This window comes from Plecotus auritus, assembly GCF_963455305.1.
Source record: "Plecotus auritus genome assembly, chromosome: X".
Classification (NCBI taxonomy): domain Eukaryota; kingdom Metazoa; phylum Chordata; class Mammalia; order Chiroptera; family Vespertilionidae; genus Plecotus; species Plecotus auritus.
The window spans coordinates 24,159,983-24,183,436 of NC_137784.1; the positions used below are offsets into that span (position 1 = coordinate 24,159,983).

At 38.0% G+C, this 23,454-nt stretch overlaps 1 protein-coding gene across 1 annotated transcript in view; it reads right to left on the reverse strand.

The window, feature by feature from the left end:
• Positions 1-23,454, reverse strand: part of DMD (dystrophin) — a 2,407,712-nt gene that overhangs the window by 846,357 nt on the left and 1,537,901 nt on the right. The window contains 1 exon segment of the mRNA XM_080651877.1: positions 4,787-4,951. Coding sequence (XP_080508003.1) covers positions 4,787-4,951 — 165 coding nt within the window.

Consider the following 23,454-nt stretch of genomic DNA (forward strand, 5'->3'; position numbering starts at 1 on the left):
AATCAATAAATGTGATACATCACATAAACAAATTGAGAGACAAAAATCACATACTTATATCAATTGATACAGAAAAAGGATTTGACAAAATCCAACACCCTTTCTTGATAAAAACCCTCAGCAAGTGGGAATTGAGGGATCATACCTCAACATAATAAAAGCCATACAAACCTACAGCCAACATCATACTCAATGGGCAAAAACTTAAAACCATTTCCCCTAAGAACAGTAACAAGACAGGGATGTCCACTCTCACCACTGCTGTTCGACATAGTATGGGAAGTGCTAGCCATCGTGATTAGACAAGAAGAAATAAGAGGCATCCAAATTGGAAAAGAAGAAGTAAAACTGTCATTATTCACAGATGACATGATATTGTATGTAAAAAAACCCTACAGACTCGATCAAAAAACTACTAGACTTAATAAATGAATTTGGCAATGAAGCAGGATATAAAATTAACACCCAGAAATCTATGGCTTTTTTATACACCAATAATGAACTCACAGAAAGAGAAATGAAAAAAGACAATCCCATTTACCAATGCAACCAAAAAATTAAGATACCTAGGAATAAACTTAATCAAGGAGTTAAAGAACCTGTACTCAGAAAATTATGGGACACTATAAAAAGATAGAGGAAGACATACACAAATGGGAGAATATACCGTGTTCATTAGGATTGGTAGAATCAACATCATTAAAATGTCCATACTACCCAAAGCAATCTATAGATTCAATGCAATCTCCATTAAAATACCGACGGTACATTTCACAGACCTAGAACAAACTTTTCAAAAATTCATATGGAATGAAAAAAGAATAGCTGCAACAATCCTGAGAAAGAAGAACAAAGTTGGAGGGATCACAATACCAGATATCAAGCTATATTACAAAACCACTGTTCTCAAAACTGCCTGGTATTGGCATAAGAACAGACATATAGACCAAGGGACCAGAACGGAGAACCCAGAAATCAACCCAAGCCATTATGCTCAATTAATATTTGACAAAGGAGGCAAGAGTATACAATGGAGTCAAGACAGTTTCTTCCATAAATGGTGTTGGGAAAATTGGACAGATACATGCAAAAAAATTAAACTAGACCACCAACTTACACCATACACAAAAATAAACTCAAAATGGATAAAAAAGACTTAAACGTAAGATGGGAAACCATAAAAATCTTAGAAGAATCCATAGGCAGCAAAATATCAGACATATCTCATAGCACTATCTTTACAGATACAGCTCCTAGGACAATGGAACTTAAGGAGAAAATTAACAAGTTGGACTACACCAAAATAAAAAGCTTCTGCACAGCAAAAGAAATGGTCAAGAAAACAACAAGAAAGCCTACTGCGTGGGAGAACATATTTGCCAATGTTATCACCAATAAGGGTTTAATCTCCAACATTTACAGGGAACTCATACAACTTAACAAAAGGAAAATAAACAATCCAATAAAAAATAGCTAAGGACTTAAATAGACACTTTTCAAAAGTGGACATATAGAAGGCCAAGAGACATATGGAAACATGCTCAAAGTCACTTATCATCTGAGAGATGCAAATCAAAATGACAATGAGGTACCATCTCACACATGTCAGAATGGCTATCATCAACAAATCAACAAATGACAAATGCTGGTGAGGATGCGGAGAAAAAGGAACCCTCGTGTACTGCTGGTGGGAATGCAGACTGGTGCAGCCACTGTGGAAAACAGTATGGAATTTCCTCAATAATTAAAAACGGGAACTTCCATTTGACCCAGTGATCCCACTTCTAGGAATATATCCCAAGAAACCAGAAACACTGATCAGAAAGGACATATGCACCCCTATTTTCATAGCAGCAAAATTTACAATAGCTAAGATTTGGAAACAGCCTAAGTGCCCATCAGCAGATGAGTGGATTAAAAAACTGTGGTACATCTACACAATGGAATACTATGCTGCTATTAAAAAGAAAGAACTCTTGCCATTCACAACAGCATGGATGGACCTGGAGAGCATTATGCTAAGTAAAAAAAGCCAGTTGGAGAAAGATAAATATCACATGATCTCACTCATTGGTGGAATATAATGAACAACATAAACTGATGAACAAAAAATAGATCCAGAGACACAGAAGCATCGAACAGACTGTAAAACCTCAGAGGGAAGGCAGGGGAGGGTATATTTGTGTAGGGGGGTAAGAGGTCAACCAACGGACTTGTATGCATGCATATAAGCATAAACAATGGACACAGACAGTAGGGGTGTGAGGGCATGTGCTGGTGGGGGTTGGGAGCTGCTGGGGAGAGGTCAATGGGGTAAAAAGGAGACATATGTAATACTGTAAACAATAAAGATTTTAAATTAAAAAAGAATAAACTAGATCCAAAATAATTGAGAATGTGGCTGAGGTCATTGTTTATTGGACCAAGTAACTGTACTTCTATGTTGAGATTGTTTATGAAGTAATGAAAATTAAGTATTGATAAGACACAGTCACAATGGAGAATGGTTGCTTTTCATATACCTCTGAGGACACTATGTACTAGATAGGTGGAAAAACTAAGCAATCCCAGAACTGATGCCTTCCCTTAATGATGATATGGTTTCGTTCTCATCCAGTCTTGTTTTTGTGACCACACATGACCCAAATGCACTGTGACTGGTGCATCAGAAGCCATGCCTTAGTGTCAAGACCTCCACTGTGCCATCACTGTACAGGGTGTGTTGTTAGCTGTCCTGCATACTTTCTTTTTTAAAAATATATTTTTATTGATTTCAGGGAGGAAAGAAGAGGGAGAGATAGAGAAACATCAATGATGAGGGAGAATCATTGATCGGCTGACTCCTCCTACACCCCACACTGGGAATTGAGCCTGCAACCCAGGCATATGCCCTGACTAGGAATCGAACAATGACCTTATGGTTCATAGGTTGATGTTCAACCACTGAGCCATGCCAGCTGGGCACTGTATTCTTTCTTAAAGTTAATTTAATTTTTTCTGGGTAAAGCCTATTGTGACTTGCGTTTAATCATCAGACTGAATCCAATACCATCCAACTGGTTGATCAGCCTAGGTTTTGCACTGATGAAATGATGTTTACCTGGGACTGACACAGTGTCATCTGCTTTAGCTATAAGAATGTTAGACATATATATCATGAAGAAGTGGGGTAAAAATAGTGGAGTATACTTTGCAAATATAACTCATTTTATTTATATCAAAGCTCTCTCTCTTCTTAGCCTCACTCAATCCCATTTTCCCTAACCTTTTACTTTTCTTTTCTTGATGATCCTTATACTTCCTTTTATCTTTGCTTTATTTCCTATAAAATAGCAACTACATGGAAACAAAGTTGTTAGATCATTAAAATCCTATGAAGTAAATACATGGGAGAATTTGGTCAATAAATTAAAAGAAAAATTTACTTAAAGATGCTACTTAGCATATTTAGTCTGAAATTACCTATTACATTAATTAATAGGTTGAGCTTTCATTTGGATTGATTTATTTGATTGCCTACTTAATGTTGTTGGCCCACAGGATATGTAAAATGGGGCATCATGTTGGAACAAGTTCTTAGAATACCCTCCTGGAAAGGGAGAGAAGATAGAAACAATCAATGTTGATGGGGACACTAAAAGAGGAGGTGATGGTATCTAATTGACATGTTTGTATGAACCATAGGCTTACCTGCAGCATCTCATTACCATGGTTGACTCGTTAAGCATTTTTATTCATTGATTCAAAAATACTAACAATCACCCACCATATGCTGAGCCCTGGGGCTACTCAGAAATAAGGGGGATAATAAAGATAAGAAGATGCCCACTGCATTCAAAGAGCAGTGTGATGAGATAGTCAGGTCCGTAAAATTTATGTGCAAATCAACATACAAAGGCTATTGGAGATAGACACAGAGGTTTATAAGAAATCTGAAAAGGGTTTTTTTAGTCTACTTGAGAGTATAGAAGAAAGCTTTAAGAAGCAATGATACTGAATTCAGTCTTGAAAGATGGGAGAAAATTAATCATGAGGAAAAAGAGAAAGAAATCATTTAAAGAAGACAGAAGATCAAGAACAAAGACATGGCATCAAGCTACATGCATATAAAGATAAAATATAATGTGTTGTGGCTAGGCTATAAGGAGAGGTTGTTGGCAGAATAAGAGGAGAGAAAGGTAAACTGAAGTCAGTCTGAGAGGGCTTTATATAAAGTCTACTAAAGAGACTATATTTTATATTTGTAGGTACCTAATCTCCTAAATGACTTCAGCTATTGATAAGAAGTCTACAAACATACTAAGTGCAATTAAAACAGGAATGGAAAATTAATTGTGCCCTTGCCAATATGGCTCAGTTGGTTAAGTATCGTCCCATGCACTGAGGGGTCACCAGTTTGATTCCTGGTCCGGGCACATACCCGAGTTGCAGGTTCAATCCCCAGTTGTGTATGGGAAGCAACCAATCGATGTTTCTCTCTCACACTCCCACATCAATGTTTCTTTCTTTCTCTCTCTCTCCTCTTCTTACTCTCTCTCTAAAATCAATAAAAAACATATTAAAAAAGAAAATAGATTGTAGCAGTAAATATGATGAAGGCATCTAATTATAGAAATTTAATGAATATATTAGTGCTAGTACATTCTGTAAACAAACAGAAAATGTGAGTCAAATAATAATAACCAACATTATAAAAACAATGATAATGATTGTAACAATTGAGAAACTTAGTTCATTGTTATTGCCATTCTTTTGGAAAACAATATTTAAAACAACGAGTCCCTACCTTAATATCAAATGGTCCTCTTTGATTTGGTTGATTGAGAATTTCCAACTGATTCCTAATGGGAGACAGCCACAGAAGCAGATGATTTAATTGCTCTTCAAGCTGTCCAAGATCTTTTATGTTAGCCTCAAGTTCTCCTTGTTTTGTAGGTAAGTCTCTAGAAACCTGCAAGGAAACAAAAGAAAAATATTCTCATGATTTAAATAAAAAAGGAAAATGAAATATTTTAAAAAATTATTTGTTATAAAATGTTATAGAAATTTACTGTATTTGGTATTTTAAGAGCACAATATTGATTACTTCCATGTGTTACCTGTTAGGATTTAATTTGTGTATTACAAATAATTGATTAATAGTCTTTCCAAAAATGTCTATGCTTGTAACACAGTACACCTTTTTTAGGAAATTGAAAACACACACCCACACAAACAAAAAACTAACTCCAACCAATAAAATTAAAGGAGTGTATTCTTCACTTAACCACTCACTTATTGAAAATAACGGTGTGTCGTGTATTATAAGCCAGACACTCTGCCTTTGCACTTGCATTTTTGTGAGTGATAGTGAGCTTTAGTATAACCAAGTTAAACAGAATCAGAAGATTAGAATAAGAAGTAAAAAAATCATTTGGATTAGAATAGAACCTAAAAAAATGATTATAGGTTATGTTTATCAAGAGCTAACTATGTACCAAGCACCATGCTTGGAAGTTTCACATTAATTGTCTTGTTTAATCCACCAAACAACCCTATAAATGAATAACATTGGGGTTGAATTTGAAATAATTTGGGAAGCAGTATGATATGCTGTTCAACATTGTGGGGTCTAGAATTAGTCTACATGGTTTTAATTCTTGGTTCTAGCACTTTCTTGGCACATTAACCAAGTTCTTTAACTCTAAATGTCTTCTCTATAGAATGAGGATAATAATAGTACCTGTTTCATAAGGTCATTGTAAGAATCATAAGTAATCCATGTAAACAGCTTAGAGCAATGCTCTGGATGATAGTGAATGACATGAAAATCATTAAAAGTTAGTGATTATTGCTCAAGCTCAAGTGTAAATAGAGAGCTAGGATAAGCAAGTGTAAAGCTTTTTTCTTCAGATTATCAAGGGCTAAAACAGGTATACAGAAATAAAGAATGTGAACCTGCAATAGCAACTCTATATTATATTATTAATTATTACTGATACTATGATTATAATACAAATATTACATTATAATATGAACACAAATGTTATAATATATGTATAGAATATAATAATATTACAATGATACTATGAATAGAGAACATCTTAAAAATTAAGATACCTAGGAATAAACTTAACTAAGGAGGTAAAAGACCTGTACTCAGAAAACTACTGGACACTAAAAAAAGAGATAGAAGAAGACATAAACAGATGGAAGGATATACTGTGTTCATAGATTGGTAGAATCAACATCATTAAAATGTCCATACTACCCAAAGCAATCTACAGATTCAATGCAATCCCCATTAAAATACCAATAGCATATTTCACAGACCTAGAACGAACTCTCCAAAAATGCATATGGAATTAAAAAAGACAGAATAGCTGCAACAATCCTGAGAAAGAAGAACAAAGTAGGAGGGATCTCAATACCAGATATCAAGCTATATTACAAAGCCACTGTTCTCAAAACTGCCTGGTACTGGCACAAGAACAGACATATAGACCAATCGAATAGAACAGAGAACCCAGAAATTGACCCAAACCACTACGCTCAATTAATATTTGACAAAGGAGGCAAGAGCATACAATGGAGTCAAGATAGTCTATGTAATAAATGGTGTTGGGAAAATAGGACAGATACATGCAAAAAAAAATGAAACTAGACCACCAACTTACACCATACATAAAAATAAATTCAAAATGGATAAAGGACTTAAACATAAGACAGAAAACCATAAAAATCTTAGAGGAATCCACAGGCCAAAAAATCTCAGACATGCCGAAGCAATTTTTTCACCGATACAGCTCCTAGGGCAATGGAAACTAAAGAAAAAAAATAAAAAATGGGACTACATCAAAATAAAAAGCTTCTGCACAGCAGAAAAAACCATCAACAAAACAACAAGAAAGCCCACTGCATAGGAGAACATATTTGCCAATGTTATCTCCGATAAGGGTTTAATCTCCAACATTTACAGGGAACTCATACAACTGAACAATAGGAAGATAAACAATCCAATAAAAAAATGGGCAAAGGACCTAAATAGACACTTTTCAACAGAAGACATAAGGAAGGCCAAGAGACATATGAAAACATGCTCAAAGTCACTAATCATCCGAGAGATGAAAATCAAAACAATAATGAGGTACCACCTCACACCTGTCAGAATGGCTATCATCAACAAATGACAAGTGCTGGTGAGGATGGGGAGAAAAAGGAACCCTCATGCACTGCTGGTGGGAATGCAGACTGGTGCAGCCATTGTGGAGAACAGTATGGAGTTTCCTCAAATAACTAAAAATGGAACTCCCATTTGACCCAGTGATCCCACTTCTAGGAATATATCCCAAGAAACTAGAGACACCAATCAGAAAGCATATATGCACCCCTATGTTCATAGCAGCACAATTTACAATAGCTAAGATTTGTAAACAGCCTAAGTGCCCATCAGCAGATGAGTGAATTAAAAAACTGTGGTACATCTACACAATGGAATACTATGCTGCTATAAAAAGGAAGGAACTCCTACCATTTGTAACAGGATGGATGGTTCTGAAGAACATTATGCTAAGCCAGTGGTCGGCAAACTGCGGTTTGCGAGCCACATGTGACTCACAAGCCGCAGTTTGCCGCTCTGTTGACTAATGAGTTTGCTGACCACTGACCTAGACTCTCAATTCCAATAATTACAGGCTGTTGTTGTTCCTTGTGATTAAGCCCCTATCCCAGTGGTGGGCAAACTCATTAGTCAATAGAGCGGCAAACCGCAGCTCACGAGCCGCATGTGGCTTGCGAGCCGCAGTTTGCTGACCACTGTGCTAAGCGAAATAAGTCAGAGAAAGATAAATATCATATGATCTCACTCATTTGTGGAATATAATGAACAACATAAACTGATGAATAAAAACAGATCCAGAGACAGAGAAGCATCAATCAGATGCTCAAATCTCAGAGGGAAGGTAAGGGAGGGGAGGCAAGGGGAGAGATCAACCAAAGGACTTGTATGCATACATATAAGCATAACCAATGGACACAGACACCAGGGGCGTGAGGGCATGAGTGGGGGGGTGGAGAGTGGGGTGACAATGAGGGATAAGGACACATATGTGATACCTTAATAAAGAAAGGAAAAAAATGTAAATGAAATGAGCACACTAATATACTAGTGTATAATGTAAACAATGTCCAATACTTTGGAATAACTGCTTTAGATACTTTAAAAAAAAAACTAACTAATGAACATCATAGTCTTTAATTGGACTCAGAATTGTGGGGTGAAAAGGATGATAATGGATAAAATAGCCAATCAATTAATTTTTTGGGGAAATAATTTTATATAAGCTTTTATTATATGTAAGCAATATGCATTTTGAAATATGTTGTATATTTCAAAATATACAGACCTTAGGCTCCCACAACAATGTTTCCTTGTAATACTAATTTTAAAATGAATGGAAAATATTGGGCCTGCCTTGTTTGTTGTGTGCAACTGTATCTGGATGGGGGATCTATGAGTTAGACTATAGATCTTGGCTACATATGACTAAAATTATATAAATACTAGTGGCCCGGTGCATGAAATTCATGAAATGGCAGGGTATCCCTCAGCCTGGTCTGCACCCTCTCCAATCTGGGACCCCTTGGTGGATGTCCGACTACATGGACTATTTGGATTTTATATTCCACATGGTCCATGTACCATATTTGATTTTATAATTTGAAAAAGTGGAGGACACTGGTCCTCATCTGGAATTTCTGCCTTAATTATATAGTCAATGTCATCTTCTGTTCATAATTTGGATTCACTATCTAATATTAATAATATATGAGCATGAGGCAGTCTGCATTTCTGAAATTCAATGACATGAATTTTAGCCATTACTTTGCCAAGTAAATGGAACCTATACTAATAAAAGGGTAATATGCTAATTAGACCAGATGTCTTTCGGATGTCCTTCCGGACAAAGCCATGGTGGCGGGGCCAAGGCAGAGGTGGTTAGGGGCAATCAGGCAGGCAGGCAGAGTGGTTAGGGGCAATCAGACCAGAGGGGGAGAGGGGTTAGGGGTGATCTGGCTAGCAGGGGAGCAGTTAGGGGCATCAGGCAGGCAGGCAGAAGTGGCTAGGGGCGATCCGATCAAGCAGGCAGGCAGAGGGGTTAGGGGCGACCATGCAGGTGGGGAGAATGGTTAGGGGCGATCAGGCAGGCAGGCAGAGTGGTTAGGGTTGATCAGGCAGGCAGGTGAGTGGTTAGGAGCCAGCAGTCCCAGATTGCGAGAGGGATGTCTAACTGCCAGTTTAGGCCTGATGGAAATCCCCCAAGGGGTTCTGGATTGGAGAGAGTGCAAGCCAGGCTGATACCCCCCATGCACAAATTTCGTGCACCGGGCCTCTTGTAGAATATAATATAGAAAGGAAAGGTATCTATATATATAAAAGCCCAGCGACCAAACGGTGGAATGACTGTAACGACCAGTCACTATGATGTGCACTGTGGTGGCCAACTGGCCCAATCCAGGCCCCGATTGGCCCCCACCAACCTCCTGCAGCTCCTCTCCCCGGTTGGCCGCTGCCCCTCCCTCCCGGCCAGCCCCGCCTGTGGCCCTTCCCCCAGGCCGGCCAACCTCATGGGGTCTCCCCCCAGACCAGCCCCCTGATAGGCCTCGATCGTCAGCCAGGCCTAGGGACCCCACCTGTGCACGAATTCGTGCACTGGTCCTCTAGTTTACATATATCATTTAAAAGAGTATTTAGCTTAATATTAAAAATTCTGGCTACCAAGTCAGGTCTGTTTTCAACTTTTTGCCAGCGTTGTAAATTGTAATATCTGCCCATTTGGGGTTGCATGTCATGGTTATGAATAAATCGGGCTTGCCATACTTTGTTACAATTTCCATAGCATCCTGATATTGCTGCTGTGTATTTCTGGGACTACCCTCAAAAGTTGATGGAAGTATTATCATTTTACCAATCAGCACATTGTCATTTTCAGATCTATATGTGAGATAATCCATCGAACCACTATATTTTTCAACTCTCAACTTAGATTGGTTTGTTTTAATGAAATTTATCCAATTTGCCTTCATTTTTGAATATGAATCCACAATAAACTGTTGAGTTAATTTTCCTGCATTTAAAATAGGATTGAATGTATCCCGCACAAAGAGATGAAATCCATAATATTGCATTTGTGTGACTTGAGTCCTTGCATTTTGTCTAGTATCACTGTTGATTACACTGTCGTCTCTGAGTCTTAATGCAATATCTGTTCCCCAGCCTTTTTCACCATGTGGAAAAAGAATAGGATATGCCATTGCATCTAATGTAGGAAACAGGATACTGATTTGTTTCATTTTAGTGGCATTTAGATTATTGGGATCTGGTTTACAATGAATCAGCAAGTCCCTTTCAAAAGGAGGTTCTCCATCTTTGTTTCTGAATATGATGGCAACCTCGGGTACACGGGGAGAATTATATCTACCTGGGTCACTGTTATGATCATATTTAATAGTCATTGTTACTTCCGTGGGAGCAATAGCTTTTGCTGCTGCTTCAGATTGGGTTTCCTTTTCTATCTCATGTAGCATCTTGTACGATTTTGTTAATTCATTTATTTCATGCATGAGGTTGTTGATGTTGATCATGAGTCTTTCTGAGCAGCCCTGGTTTTCTGGCATTGCTAATCTTTTACTTGTCACTTCAGCCGTATCTAAAATATAGAGTTGAGCAAACTTCCAAGAAATACCATCTGAAGGATGTAAAGTTTCAGTACGGTGATAAACTTGTCCATGTATTCTAAAACAGTATGGCCCATATCCTGATGGCAATGCAATATTTGCACCCATTGAAGCAAAAGCAAAAGAACTATTTATGGAACAAATATTTTCCATGAAATTTTTACTGTCAACATTTTCGTTTGTCATTAATCTTTTTAAATATGCTGGGTATTCTGGAAAATGTATATCATTTGGACAAACTTTACTTTTGCTACAACATTGAGTAAATTTCCCATCGGATGGTTTTTCATCAGAGAAATTTAGTGATAGGCAAAATTGACGTCTAACAGTCATTTCACCACATCTATGTTTGAGAATTGCATCCTCATGTACTCCGTTTTCGCTGAGAAGGCAGTTCCTACCAGTATTGGTAGTACTTGTTGATGACTGTTCTCTAGACATAATCTGTCGTCGCCACCACCTTCTTTCTAATTCAGAGGCACATTGGTCTTTAGACATTTTCTGTTGATGACCCCAGCTTCTTTTCACTTCAGAGCTATGTTGTGCCAATAGTTGCTCTTCAGAAACCTTCTCTTGCCAACGCTGCCTTCTTTCAGCTTCAGAGGCATGTTGGTCTTCAGACATTTTCTGTGGATGACACTGGCTTCTTTTAGCTGCAGAGCTACATTGTGTCAATAGTTGCTCTTTAGACATATTCCCACCTCCCTGTTGTCAGGGTCTGGGATGCAGGTGAATGAGAATCCTGGCTGTCAGGCCGCTGAGAGCTAGCTGACCAATGGCTGATTCTGGCTGATTCTGTGGGGGATGGGACTCGGTCCTCCTTGCTGTCAGTGTCTGGGCTCGCGCCCATGCCCACGGGGACACAGTGTCAAGTCCGCCTGCACCAGGAGACCCAGAGTCCAGTCCCTGCCCACTTGTGTGTGCCTCAAAATCCCACGAGATCCAGACCTGACTGTGCCCACACAGACAGATGCAGCATCAAACCACACAGAGCCATGGGACCCTCTGTGGAGCTGCCCCTGTGGTGTGTGGGGCTGAGGGAACCATGGTGGAAGCCACGTGGAGCAGCAACTGGAACCCGCCCCCCTGGTGGGGCTGAGGGAACTCTGGTGGTAGGTGCACAGAGTAACCGCCAGACCTCCCACCCCACCACGGGGCCATGGAAACTGCAGCAGCAGGGCAAGGAGCAGCTGGCCCTGCCCCTGATGTGCGCACTGCCATCTTGTGACAGTGTTAGGGTTAATTTGCATATTACCTCTTTATTATAGAGTACTAGAGGTCCAGTACATGAAATTTGTGCACAGGTAGGGTCCCTAGGCCTGGTCAGCAATCAGGGCCAATTTGTGGGGCAACTGGCAGGGTGATCAGGGGGCCCCCACTGGCACCCACCTTGGCTGGCCTTGCGCTGCCCGCTTGCTGGCCCTGCCCCCTACCACCGCCAGTTGCCTCCCACTGTGGGGTTACCAGCAGGGAAATGGGGGGCCCCAGCTGGGGGGCAGCTCCTGCATTGAGCATCTACCCCCTTGTGGCCAGTGCGTGTCATAGTGACCAGTCATTCCACAGGTCATTCTGCCATTCGGTTGATTTGCATATTAGGCTTTTATTATATAGGACTAGAGGCATGGTGCATGGATTTATGCACTGGTGGGGTCCCTTGGCCTGGCCTGCAGGGATTGGGCTGAAACCGTCTCTCCGAAATCCCCTGAGGTTTCCAGGATTGTGAGAGTGCAGTTCTCAGGTGACATACCCTGAAATCGAGCTCCCTCCTCTCTGGTTCCGGATTCATCACCAAAGAACCGCAGCTGCCAAGTCACTGCAGCTCGGCAGTTCCTGCTTTGAGCATCTGTCCCCTGGTGGTCAGTGTGCATCATAGCTACTGGTCAGAGCATCTGCCTCCTGGTGGTAATTGCGCATCATAGCTACCAGTCAGATGTTCGGACAGTTGAACAGTTGCTTAGGATATATATATATAGAAGGCAAATAGAGGCTGTGGCTTTTATAAGGTTCCTGAACAAACTTTGGTTTTCATTCCTGGCAGCCTTTTCCTGTGTGGGGTGAGGAGTCAAAAGGACATGTGTGGGTAACATGGAATGTTTGTCCATGAATAATGTATCATGATACTGTATCTGCTTTATCTGAACTGTATCCTGCTATAAAGCCTAGTAAACATAGTATTAGATGAAGACCTATTTGTATTTCATGAGTTTTAACCCATAAAGACATCTATGGTGCTGAACTATATTTACATGTATGTGTGTGTGTGTGTGTGTGTGTGTGTGTGTGTGTGTGTATGTGAGTGGGTGAATGTTTGTTGTGTGTAATGGTTAATATTACAAATGTAAATCCATGTATATACTATATAATAAAATAATGCCTTTGATTTATCATTTTCAACATTTATAAGGAGGTAACTAGTTTCTTTTTATTGGATCATTTCCTACTCAAAAAGCATTTTACAGCTTCAACTTGAAACATCTAAGAGCCTCTAGATTCTGAAGCTATCGGAAATAATAGCTATCATATTTTCCTGAAATATCTAATATAGAGTTATGAACTCATTTATACCTGATCACAAAATAGTCTGTGTTTCATTTAGGCTCCATATATAAGCACAGAAATCTGTATAACTATTTTTGGTTTATTTTTAATTTTTATTGATTTCAGAGAGGAAGGGAGAGGGAGCTGGAAATATCAATGATGAGAGAGAATCATTGATTGGCTGCCTCATGCACATCCCCTATTGGGGATTGAGCCCAAAATCTGGGCATGTGCCCTTGACAGGAATCAAACCAGGGACCCTTCAGTCCGCAGGTCGATGCTCTATCCACTGAGCAAAACCAGCTAGGGTGATATCTGTATAACTTTTTTTTAAGAATATATTTTATTGATTTTTTACAGAGAGGAAGGGAGAGGAATAGAGCATTAGAAACATAGATGAGAGAGAAACTTCAATCAGCTGCCTCCTGCACACCCCATACTGAGGATGTGCCTGCAACCAAGGTACATGCCCTTGACCGGAATCAAACCCGGAACCCTTCAGTCCGCAGGCCAATGCTCTATCCACTGAGTCAAACCAGTCAGGGCATCTGTATAACTTTTAACTAAGGTTGTTGGTTTCCTTCTCATCACCCAACCCACTCCTTCCTGGTTACAGAGATAGAACAATTTCTGGCAGAAAACAGTACAATTGGTGAAATTTGGCTAATATCTGGAATAATTGAATGATAGCTTATAATGAGATTGTGGGGCATACTTTTCAGTTTAGTTATGACATTTGCATTAGGTATATACTCACAGACCTTGTGCTCCCCTCCACCATAACATTTACCTTACACTAATTTATTATTGATGGTTACCTCCCTCACTGAGCTTTGATTTCTGGATGAACTAGGTTTCTACCTATGATAGATTTTTAATTAATTGCTGTTTAATGAAAGACAAACATTTTCTAAATTGAGAATTAATTTATTTTTAAAGGTAAGAATCAATATATGTCTAGAGTAATAAACAACATAAAAATGAAATTTTATCTTTATGTTAGTAAGTTTTAATTAACAGACAAAAATATTAGTAAATTGGACTATATAAACAAGAAAGACTTCTGAATGGCAAAAAGAAAACAAACAAAGTCAAAGGACAAATGACAAATTGCAAAATAAAAATAATATTTGTGACCTACATCTCTAATAACGGACCAATATTCCTAACACATAAGAGAGCTTCTGCCAACTAACAAGATAAAGGCCAACAATCCAAAAGAAAATTGGACAGAAGTTAAGAAAGTTGATAAAAACAGAACACAAATGGATTTTAAACTTACAAAAATAATGTAAGTCATGGTCATAATGAGAGGTCTGAAAATTTCACCTAATACACTGACAAAAATCTAAGCCTGAAAACACACTATGCTGCCAAAGTTGTGGAAAATGCAGACCCTTATACATGGCCAGTGGGATGTATATATTGGTGTATTCCTTGTGGAAGACAATTTGGTAATATCTATTAAATGCATGTAACCTTTGATCTGTAACTTTTACTTCTAGGACTTTATCTTTGAAGCACAGAGAACCCCAAATAAGAGGAATCCAAAGAGGACCACACCAAGACACATTATAATTAAAATGCCAAGGGCAAAAGACAAAGAGAAAATCTTAAAAGCAGCAAAAACAAAAAAAACAAAACACACCAGTTACCTACAAGGGAGTGCCCATACTACTGTCAGCTGATTTCTCAAAAGAAACTATGCAGGCCAGAAGGGAGTGGCAAGGAATATTCAAAGTGATGAATAGCAAGAACCTACAACCAAGATTACTCTACCCAGCAAAACTATCATTTAGAATTGAAGGTCAGATAAAGAGCTTCACAGACAAGAAAAAGCTAAAGGAGTTCATCACCACCAAACCAGTATCATATGAAATGCTGAAGGGTATTCTTTAAGAAGAGGAAGAAGAAGAAAAAGGTAAAGATAAAAAATTATGAACAACAAAGTGACAACAAATACATATCTGTCAACAAGTGAATCTAAAAATCAAATGAATAAAAAAAGTTGATGAACAGAATAAACTGGTGAATAGAATAGAATCAGGGGCATGAAATGGAATGGAGTGACGATTCTCAGAGGAAAGGGGGTGTGGGGGTGCGGGAAGGAATTAGACAAAGATCTTATATGCATGTATGCAGTACCTATGGACACAGACAATAGGGTGGCAAGGGCTTGGGGTGGGGTGGGAATCAGGTGGTGGGGAGCTATGGGGGGGAAAAAGAGGGACATCTGTAATAATCTCAACAATAAAGATTTAAAAAGTTAAAAAATATATTTTTATTGAGTTTTAGAGAGAGAGAAAGGGAGTGGGAGAGAGAGAAACATCTATTGGCTGCTGCCTGCAGGCCCCCTAACCAGAGATGGAGCCGGAAACCTGGGCATGTGCTTTGACCAGGAATTGAATCAGCAACCCTTCGTGCATGAGATGATGCCCAACCAAATGAACCACACCAGCCAGGGCTCTAGGAATTCATCTTGTAGATATATTTCTGAAACCAAAATCATTGTTTGGTGAGGGTAGGACAGATGGTGGATGGGGTGGGAGACATTTCACTATATTTAAAAAATATATAAATCAATTTCCTCTGCAGTTACATAAGTTAATTTGGAAAGAAAATTACTAACTTTACTTCATACCAAAAAATAATGATGAGGAACTATACTTTATATATTTTAATTACAAATCATTATTAATAGGATATAACTTATCTAAAGCCATCAGTTAACAATTCTCTTATTATTATTATTATTATTATTACTATTTTAAATATATTGTTATTGATTTCAGAGAGGAAGGGAGAGAAAGAGAGAGAGAGTGGGAGAGAGAGAGAGAGAGATCAATGATGAGAGAGAACCATTAATCAGCAGCCTCCTGCAGGCCTACACTGAAGATTGAGCCCTCAACTCGGGCATGTGCCCTGACCAGAAATCGTAAAGTGATCTCCTGGTTCATAAGTTGACACTCAACCCCTGAGCCATGCTGACGGACAAAAATCCTCTGCTTATTTTCCTATGATATCACTTAGTTAATAGTAAGGTAGAATTTGAGATCATCTAACACATAACTTTTGTGCTTCCCCCCCCCCCATTCAAAACAGTATTCAGGAATTGATTTCTTCTATATACTTCATGGGGAAAAAAATAGCAGATGTGAACAGTTTATGATTTAGACTAAGAGTAAGATTTATGGCAGTTTCTAAATGTTTTAAAATAATTTACTCTTATATTTACTACTTCATATCTTTATCAAAATATTAATGTAAAACACTTAAATAGGAAAATGTATTATTTCTTTCCAATAATCTTTTTAAGTATTATAAAATCATGCTATTCATAAAACATATTCCCTGTGGTGAAAGAAAACAATTAAAAACATTCAGTTCTCTTATGCATTAATTTAGTATCTAACTGAGTCTTGACCTAATTTCACACAAGATTAGCTTCTATTCCTTTCAATTTCTGAATTTTAATTTCCAAATGTGTAGAAAATTTATCATTAAGATAAGCAGAGCTGTTTGTCTTAGAAACAAACAGATATTAAATATTGACATCATATCTTACACCAAAGATATTCTAGAGAAAGTACAGTATTAAGTCTAAAATATTAATAATAACATCCCAGGACATTGATGTTTCTATCTCTCTCTCCCTCTCCCTTCCTCTCTGAAATCAATAAAAATATATTTAAAAATAATAATAATAACAGCCCTGGCTGGACAGTTTAGTTTGTTGGAGCATCATCCCATACACCCAAAGTTTGTAAGTTTGGTTGCTGGTCAGGGCACATACCTAGGTTGTGGGTTTGATCCCTGTTCTCTCTCTCTCTCTCTCTCTCTCTCTCTCTAAAATTCAATAAAAACATATCCTTTGTAGAGGATTTAAAAACATTAATAACAGAACTAGAATAAAATACTGGCATGGGGAAGCACTTTAGAAGTAGAAAGAAATGCAAATAAACTATTAAATATAATATTTGTGTTATTCTTTTAGAAATTAAGCCCAAGTAGCAGAATTAAAAGCAAATGACAACTGGGAATATTTACAACATCTATCAAAGGGTAACATTGTTATATGTAAAAAGAATATTCAATAAATGAAGAGAGATGGAGGATCTATGGGAAAACTGAATAAAGAATGTAAACAGGAATTTGACATAAAATGCAAACAACCAATAAACAAGAGAAAAGTCCAATCACTAAGTAATCAACAAAATGCAAATTTAAACAGAAATGATATGGCATCATTTGCCTATTATATTTTCTTTTATAAAAGGTATTTGTCAAAGTTCTGAAAAATAAGCACTCTTATGATGTTTGTTGGAACATAAGTTATTATATTTGTAGGAAGTAATTTGATAATTAAAGACAAAAAGCAAGAAAGACTTCTATCTGAAAAACTAGAAACATTACTGAGAGATTAAGGGACAACTAAACAAATATAGGAATACTAGAGTCCTGGTGCATGAATTCATGCATGGGTGGGGTCCCTTGGCCTGGCTGGTGATTGGGGCCGGCCAGCTGGGGAGGGACTACAGGAGGGCTCCAGGGCATGTCCAGCCCTTTGCCCAGTCCTGATCTGCCAGACCCCAGCAACAATCTAATCTACCGGTTGGAGCGTCTGCCCCCTGGTAGTCAGTGTGTGCCATAGCAACTGGTCAAGCAGTCAACTGATCCATCGGACACTTAGCATATTACACTTTTATTATATAGGATACCTTGTTCCTCTATTGGAAGGAACCAATTGAAGGAACATATTGGAAGATCCAATATTGTAAAGATATCAGTTCTCTTCAAATAATTTGTGAATTCAATGTAATCTCAATCAAAATAGCAACAGCTAGTTTTTAATAAAAATTGATATGACAGCTCTAAGATTTATATGGAAATACAAAGAGCCAAGAATATTCAAGGCAATCTTGAAGAATAACAAGGTTTAACAGCATAAGGAAAATAGTCAGTAATATTGGAATGAGTATAAGTGGGGCCAGCCGGGTACTTGAAGCAGTGGGGGGACCACTCTGTTAAAATACATGGTTTTCTAACCACTTTGCTGTACATCTGTAATTAAAATACAATGATATTGAATGTAAAGTGTAACTGAAAAATAAAATATAAAATAAAATGTATTTGTATACTTAGTGTCTTTAGCCTTGGGGAAAAAATAGGATGCTTACAACCATATATCATTATTTATTATTATTAATTCTGTATGGTATTGCTGTGAGAACAAATAGACTATAATATTTACTTAATTTATGATAATAGTGCCACTTTAGTTAAGTGAGGAGTGAATGATTATAATAAATGGTTCCAGATATGCAGAAAAGGACATGCACATCATAACAGCATTATTCATAATAGCCTCATACTAGACAGAACCCAAATGAATACCAACAGTAGACTGGGTAAACTGTGGCATATCCACACAATGGAATAGTGTAAAGAGAATAAATTAACAAGACTATGACATGCACTATTATAGAAAAATCTCACAAAAGTAATGTTGAATTGGAGAAAACAAACATAAGGGCATATATTCTATGATTCCACTCATTAATTTCAATGGCAGGTAAAACTAATATAGGTGTTAAAGTTCATAAGAGTGCTTATCCTTGGATAAGGACAATAAATTGGAAAGGGTTAATAACTAGGAAGGAGCATGAGAGAGACTCCTGGGCTAATATTCTAATTCTTGATCCGCCTACTAGAAGCATGGCTATGCTAACTTTTAAACAATCCATCAACTTCTTATGATTTGTGCACTTCTATATGCATCTCTTATCCTTCAATTTAAAAGATTACATGAAAACATTTTAAAACTTTAAACATATTCATTCCTTTCAACCAAAAAAATTTGCATCTATAAATTTTCCTAGGGGAATATTAGAAATATACATAGAGACATATGACAAGAAATCTCAATCAATTCTGTCACTTATACCAGTGAAAAACTGAAACAAAATCCCTCAAGTAGAATAAATTGCATTCATATAATGGAATTCTTGGCATCCATGAACATACCTATCATGAAAAACATTCTATTATGTTGAAAGATATTCATGACATATTAATAAGAAAGCATATACCAAACATAAATTATCTTTGATATTCTGTATATATATTACAACTCAGTATCTACACATAAAGATACACATTAAAAAAAATAAATGGAAATACGTGCACCAAATTATTAGCCATGGTTTTGGGGGCTGTTACTGATTAATAATTTTTTAATTTAAATGTTAATATATTTTGGCCTTTTCCAAAGTTACCACACAGATTGTTACACCCCTCCCCTACCCATGACTTCACTCTCAGAGTGGCCAGTGGAACCCTGAGGGGTCTGTGAGGTCACCCCATTCCGCTCCACAAACACTCTATTGGGGCAGCAGCCACTGGCTGTCTCTGTCCTGGGGAAGCTTCAGGGACCCTGGGATCCAGGAGTCGTGGTCAGGAAGAAGCTCCTGAGAGGGACACGGAGCATTGGGAACCAAGGACACTCCAAGTGCTGACCCCGGGAGGTCAGAACCAGGGGCAGAAGTCTCGTGGACCTGTGGAGTGTCATTCAGCAGTTCCAGGAGGACCACCGCCACCCACCACCACCAGGCCACCATGGTCCTTGGCTGGCTACTGCTCCTGGTGATGGCTCTGCCCCTGGTCACAACAGGTACCAAGGACCGCATCTTCTATGATCTGACCGAGTCCTTGACCTGCCCCGGCATCAACAAAGGCTGCATGCTGTCCACTCCCTATGAGCACCCTGAAGAGCCTGTCACCTACAAGCTCATCTCTACCTGCCATTATGGTGAACTGTGTAACAGGGCCCCGACCCCTGCAGACAGCCTGAAGGCAGGGGCCACCATAGGCCAGATGCTGCGTGTGCTGCTGCTGCTTCAGTGACTGTGACCAGCGTGGAGGGCAGGGCCTGGGACTAGTCTAAGGGCCCTGCTGCTCCTTGTGCCTCCTGCCCCCCCTTTCCCCTTCCCCTTTCCCTTCCCCCCATTCAATGGCCAGAGGCCCTAGACAAAAAATAAAATAAGAATGAAAAATTTGTACAGTAGTTTTTCATGGGAATGATAATGTAACAGATTTCAGAAATAAATAATAGTTACTGGGTTTTTGTAGCTATGAGGAGTGATGAGTTGAGGTGACTATCCAGATAATCTAGGACCAGAGGCTAGATTTCTTTAAACTGTGAACGGCGATTGCTTAAAAAAAATATAGTTTCACACTTATATCAGAAATTCTACTTCTAATAATTTGTTAATGCAATAATGATGTGTAAAAATATTAAACTACAAGAATGTTTGCCACAGCCTCATTTATAAAAGCAAAACATTCTAACCAAAATGGTACGGATTAGCAATTATGGAACATTCATTCAGTGAAATACTCTGTGGCTATTTAAAAAGTGATCAGCAGATGAGTGGATTAAAAAACAGTGGTACAGCTACACGATGGAATACTACGCTGCGGTAAAAAAGAAGGAGTTCTTATCATTTGCAACAGCATGGATGGAACTGGAAAGCATTATTCTAAGCGAAATAAGCCCATCAGGGAAAGATAAATAGCATATGATCTCACTCATTTATAGAATATAATGAACAACAGAAACTGATGAACAAAAACAAATCCAGAGACAGGGAAACATCTGATCAGACCATCAAATCTCAGAGGGAAGGTAGGGGAGGGTGGGGGTAAGGGGAAGAGATCAACCAAAGGACTTGCATTTATGCATATAAGCCTAACCAGTGGACACAGACAACAGGGGGGTGAGGGCACGAGTGGGGGGGTTGGGAGGGTAATGGAAGAATAAGGACACATATGTAATGCCTTAATCAATAAAGAAATTTTTAAAAAAGTGATCTAGATGAATATTTAGCAATAGGAAAAATGTATAATTTACCAAAAGTTTTAAAGTTGCAATTTTTGGGTTATGGGCCATCTTTTCTTGTGCTTTTAATTTTTCTGCAATGAATATTTACTACTTTTAATGTGAAAATGGCATGTATATTCCTCCTCTGGAAACAGAATATTTGTGTAGTACTTATAATATACCAAGCATTATTCTAAGTGTTTTTTAATATATAAACATTTAATAACAACCCTATTATGTAGGTACTATTATTGCCCCTATTTTACATATGAAAAGCTGACTCAGAGAGGTGAAGTGACTTGCCCAAATTCACACAACCAATCATGGTAACTGAGCTAGAATTTGAATCCAAGATGCCAAGTTTGGAAGCTCATGCTCTTAACCATTGTACCATTTTGTCTCTCATCCCTTTCAGCTGAACCATTGTGAGAAAACATATGAGTAAAAAGCAAGTCCACTTTCTTTCACAGCATTTCCTTGAATAAACTTCTTTAGGTACTGAATGAATCTTACTACACTTTCTTCATAATTTTGAATGTATGTGGGATGATAAAGTCCTATTGTCATTGCAACTACTAAATTCAACTTCTCAAATTACCACTTGTTTTATTTTCTTGCTTAAATCATACGACTGATTCCCAATTGTTTCCAAATTCTTTAGCCTGCCTTTAAAAAATAAGCTCTCAATAATCTGACTTTATCTATTACTCTCCACATCTTTTTGATAACAAAACTCCATTTTGTTCAAAACAGTGACCTCATTGTTCCTGGTATGACCCTTGACTTTTCTTCCTTCTGTTCCCCTGTCATTGTCTACTTTGCCATTGAAAGGTCTTCATTTCCTTGAATAAAAGACTTCCTTTCTTAATTAACGCATAAAAAAACCTTCCCTATCCTTCATGTTTTGGGTAATGAAAGTGCCACATTCTGAAAGAAAATTGCCTGATCCCTCGGATGGAAATAATTATTCTTTCTAATAAACTCTGTAGCATTTATTATCTGTGCTACTCCAACAGACCCTGTCAAATATTGGGGTTTTTTCTTCATTTTAACTATTCTCATTCAACTTGTATCTTCTTCCTGTGCCTCTCTCCAAAAGCTTGAAAGTGCGTGTACACACACACACACACACACACACACACACACACACACACACACCACACCGTATACATTCAGTCACAATTGAACTTTACAACTTTGTATACCCTTACCACTTTTTCTTATGAACAGTCACACAAAGTAATCAATCATTTATTAATAGAACAGAGAAGAGAAATTAAAGTTGAGGATTAAAAGCAGAACTCTCTTCAGAGTACTTATGTTCTTACATATGTTGCATTTCTAGCTCTGCTTCTTGTTTTAGCCTATTTGTGAATGCCCAAGCTCAGTAGAACAGTAAGAACAGTTCTCGTCTGGCAGCTGGACTGGTGAAATGTGGTTAGAGGAACATAGTAAGATCTGGTCAGTCAAGAAAACTAACAACTATGGTGGCATGAAAACTCAGTTAGTTTTCTTGACTGACCAGATCCTACTATGTTCCTCTAATCACACCAGCTGGTGTGGTTCAGTGGTAGAGAGTAGACCTATGAACCAAGAGGTCATGGTTCAATTCTGGTCACATACCGAGGTTGCGGACTTGATCCCCAGTGGGGGGCATGCAGGAGGCATCCAATTAATGATTCTCTCTCATCATTTTTGTTTCTATCTCTCTCTCTCTCTCTCCCTTCCTCTCTGAAATCAATAAAAAATATTAAAAAAAATAAAATTAACAATACAGGTAGAAGACTCAATTCTTGACATTTTTTTGTTGTTGTTGTTATGTTGATGTCATGGATTCTGGAGCTAGAGGCAATTCTGGATGTGCCTTAATTAAAGCATTGGCAGGAATACTGCCCATGCAATTGATTCAGTTAATATTTACTCAGTAAGTTATTTTTCTTCTGGCCACTGTCCTATATAGTATCTATAAATCTATTGCTTTTTTAGTTGATTCAAGTTGCCTGTTGTATGGCTAAGTATAACCTTTAATGCCAACACACTTCCACCTTGAAAAATGCTAAATAACGATACACTCTGAATGCATTTTAAACAAATACTTTCTTGCCATAAACCAAAGATTTAAGAAAAAAACACACCTCTCCAAATTTAGCAATGCTGATTAAATTATTTAAGTAGACCATTATCTTCCTTTGGATAAAATATGTGTGGTATGAAATACTTGGAGACCTCATTTCACCTTGCATGTTTTTCAACCTCAGTAAATTAAAACTACTAGAGAACCAGAATTTAGGAAAGATATATTCTCAGGCACAATGCTCTTT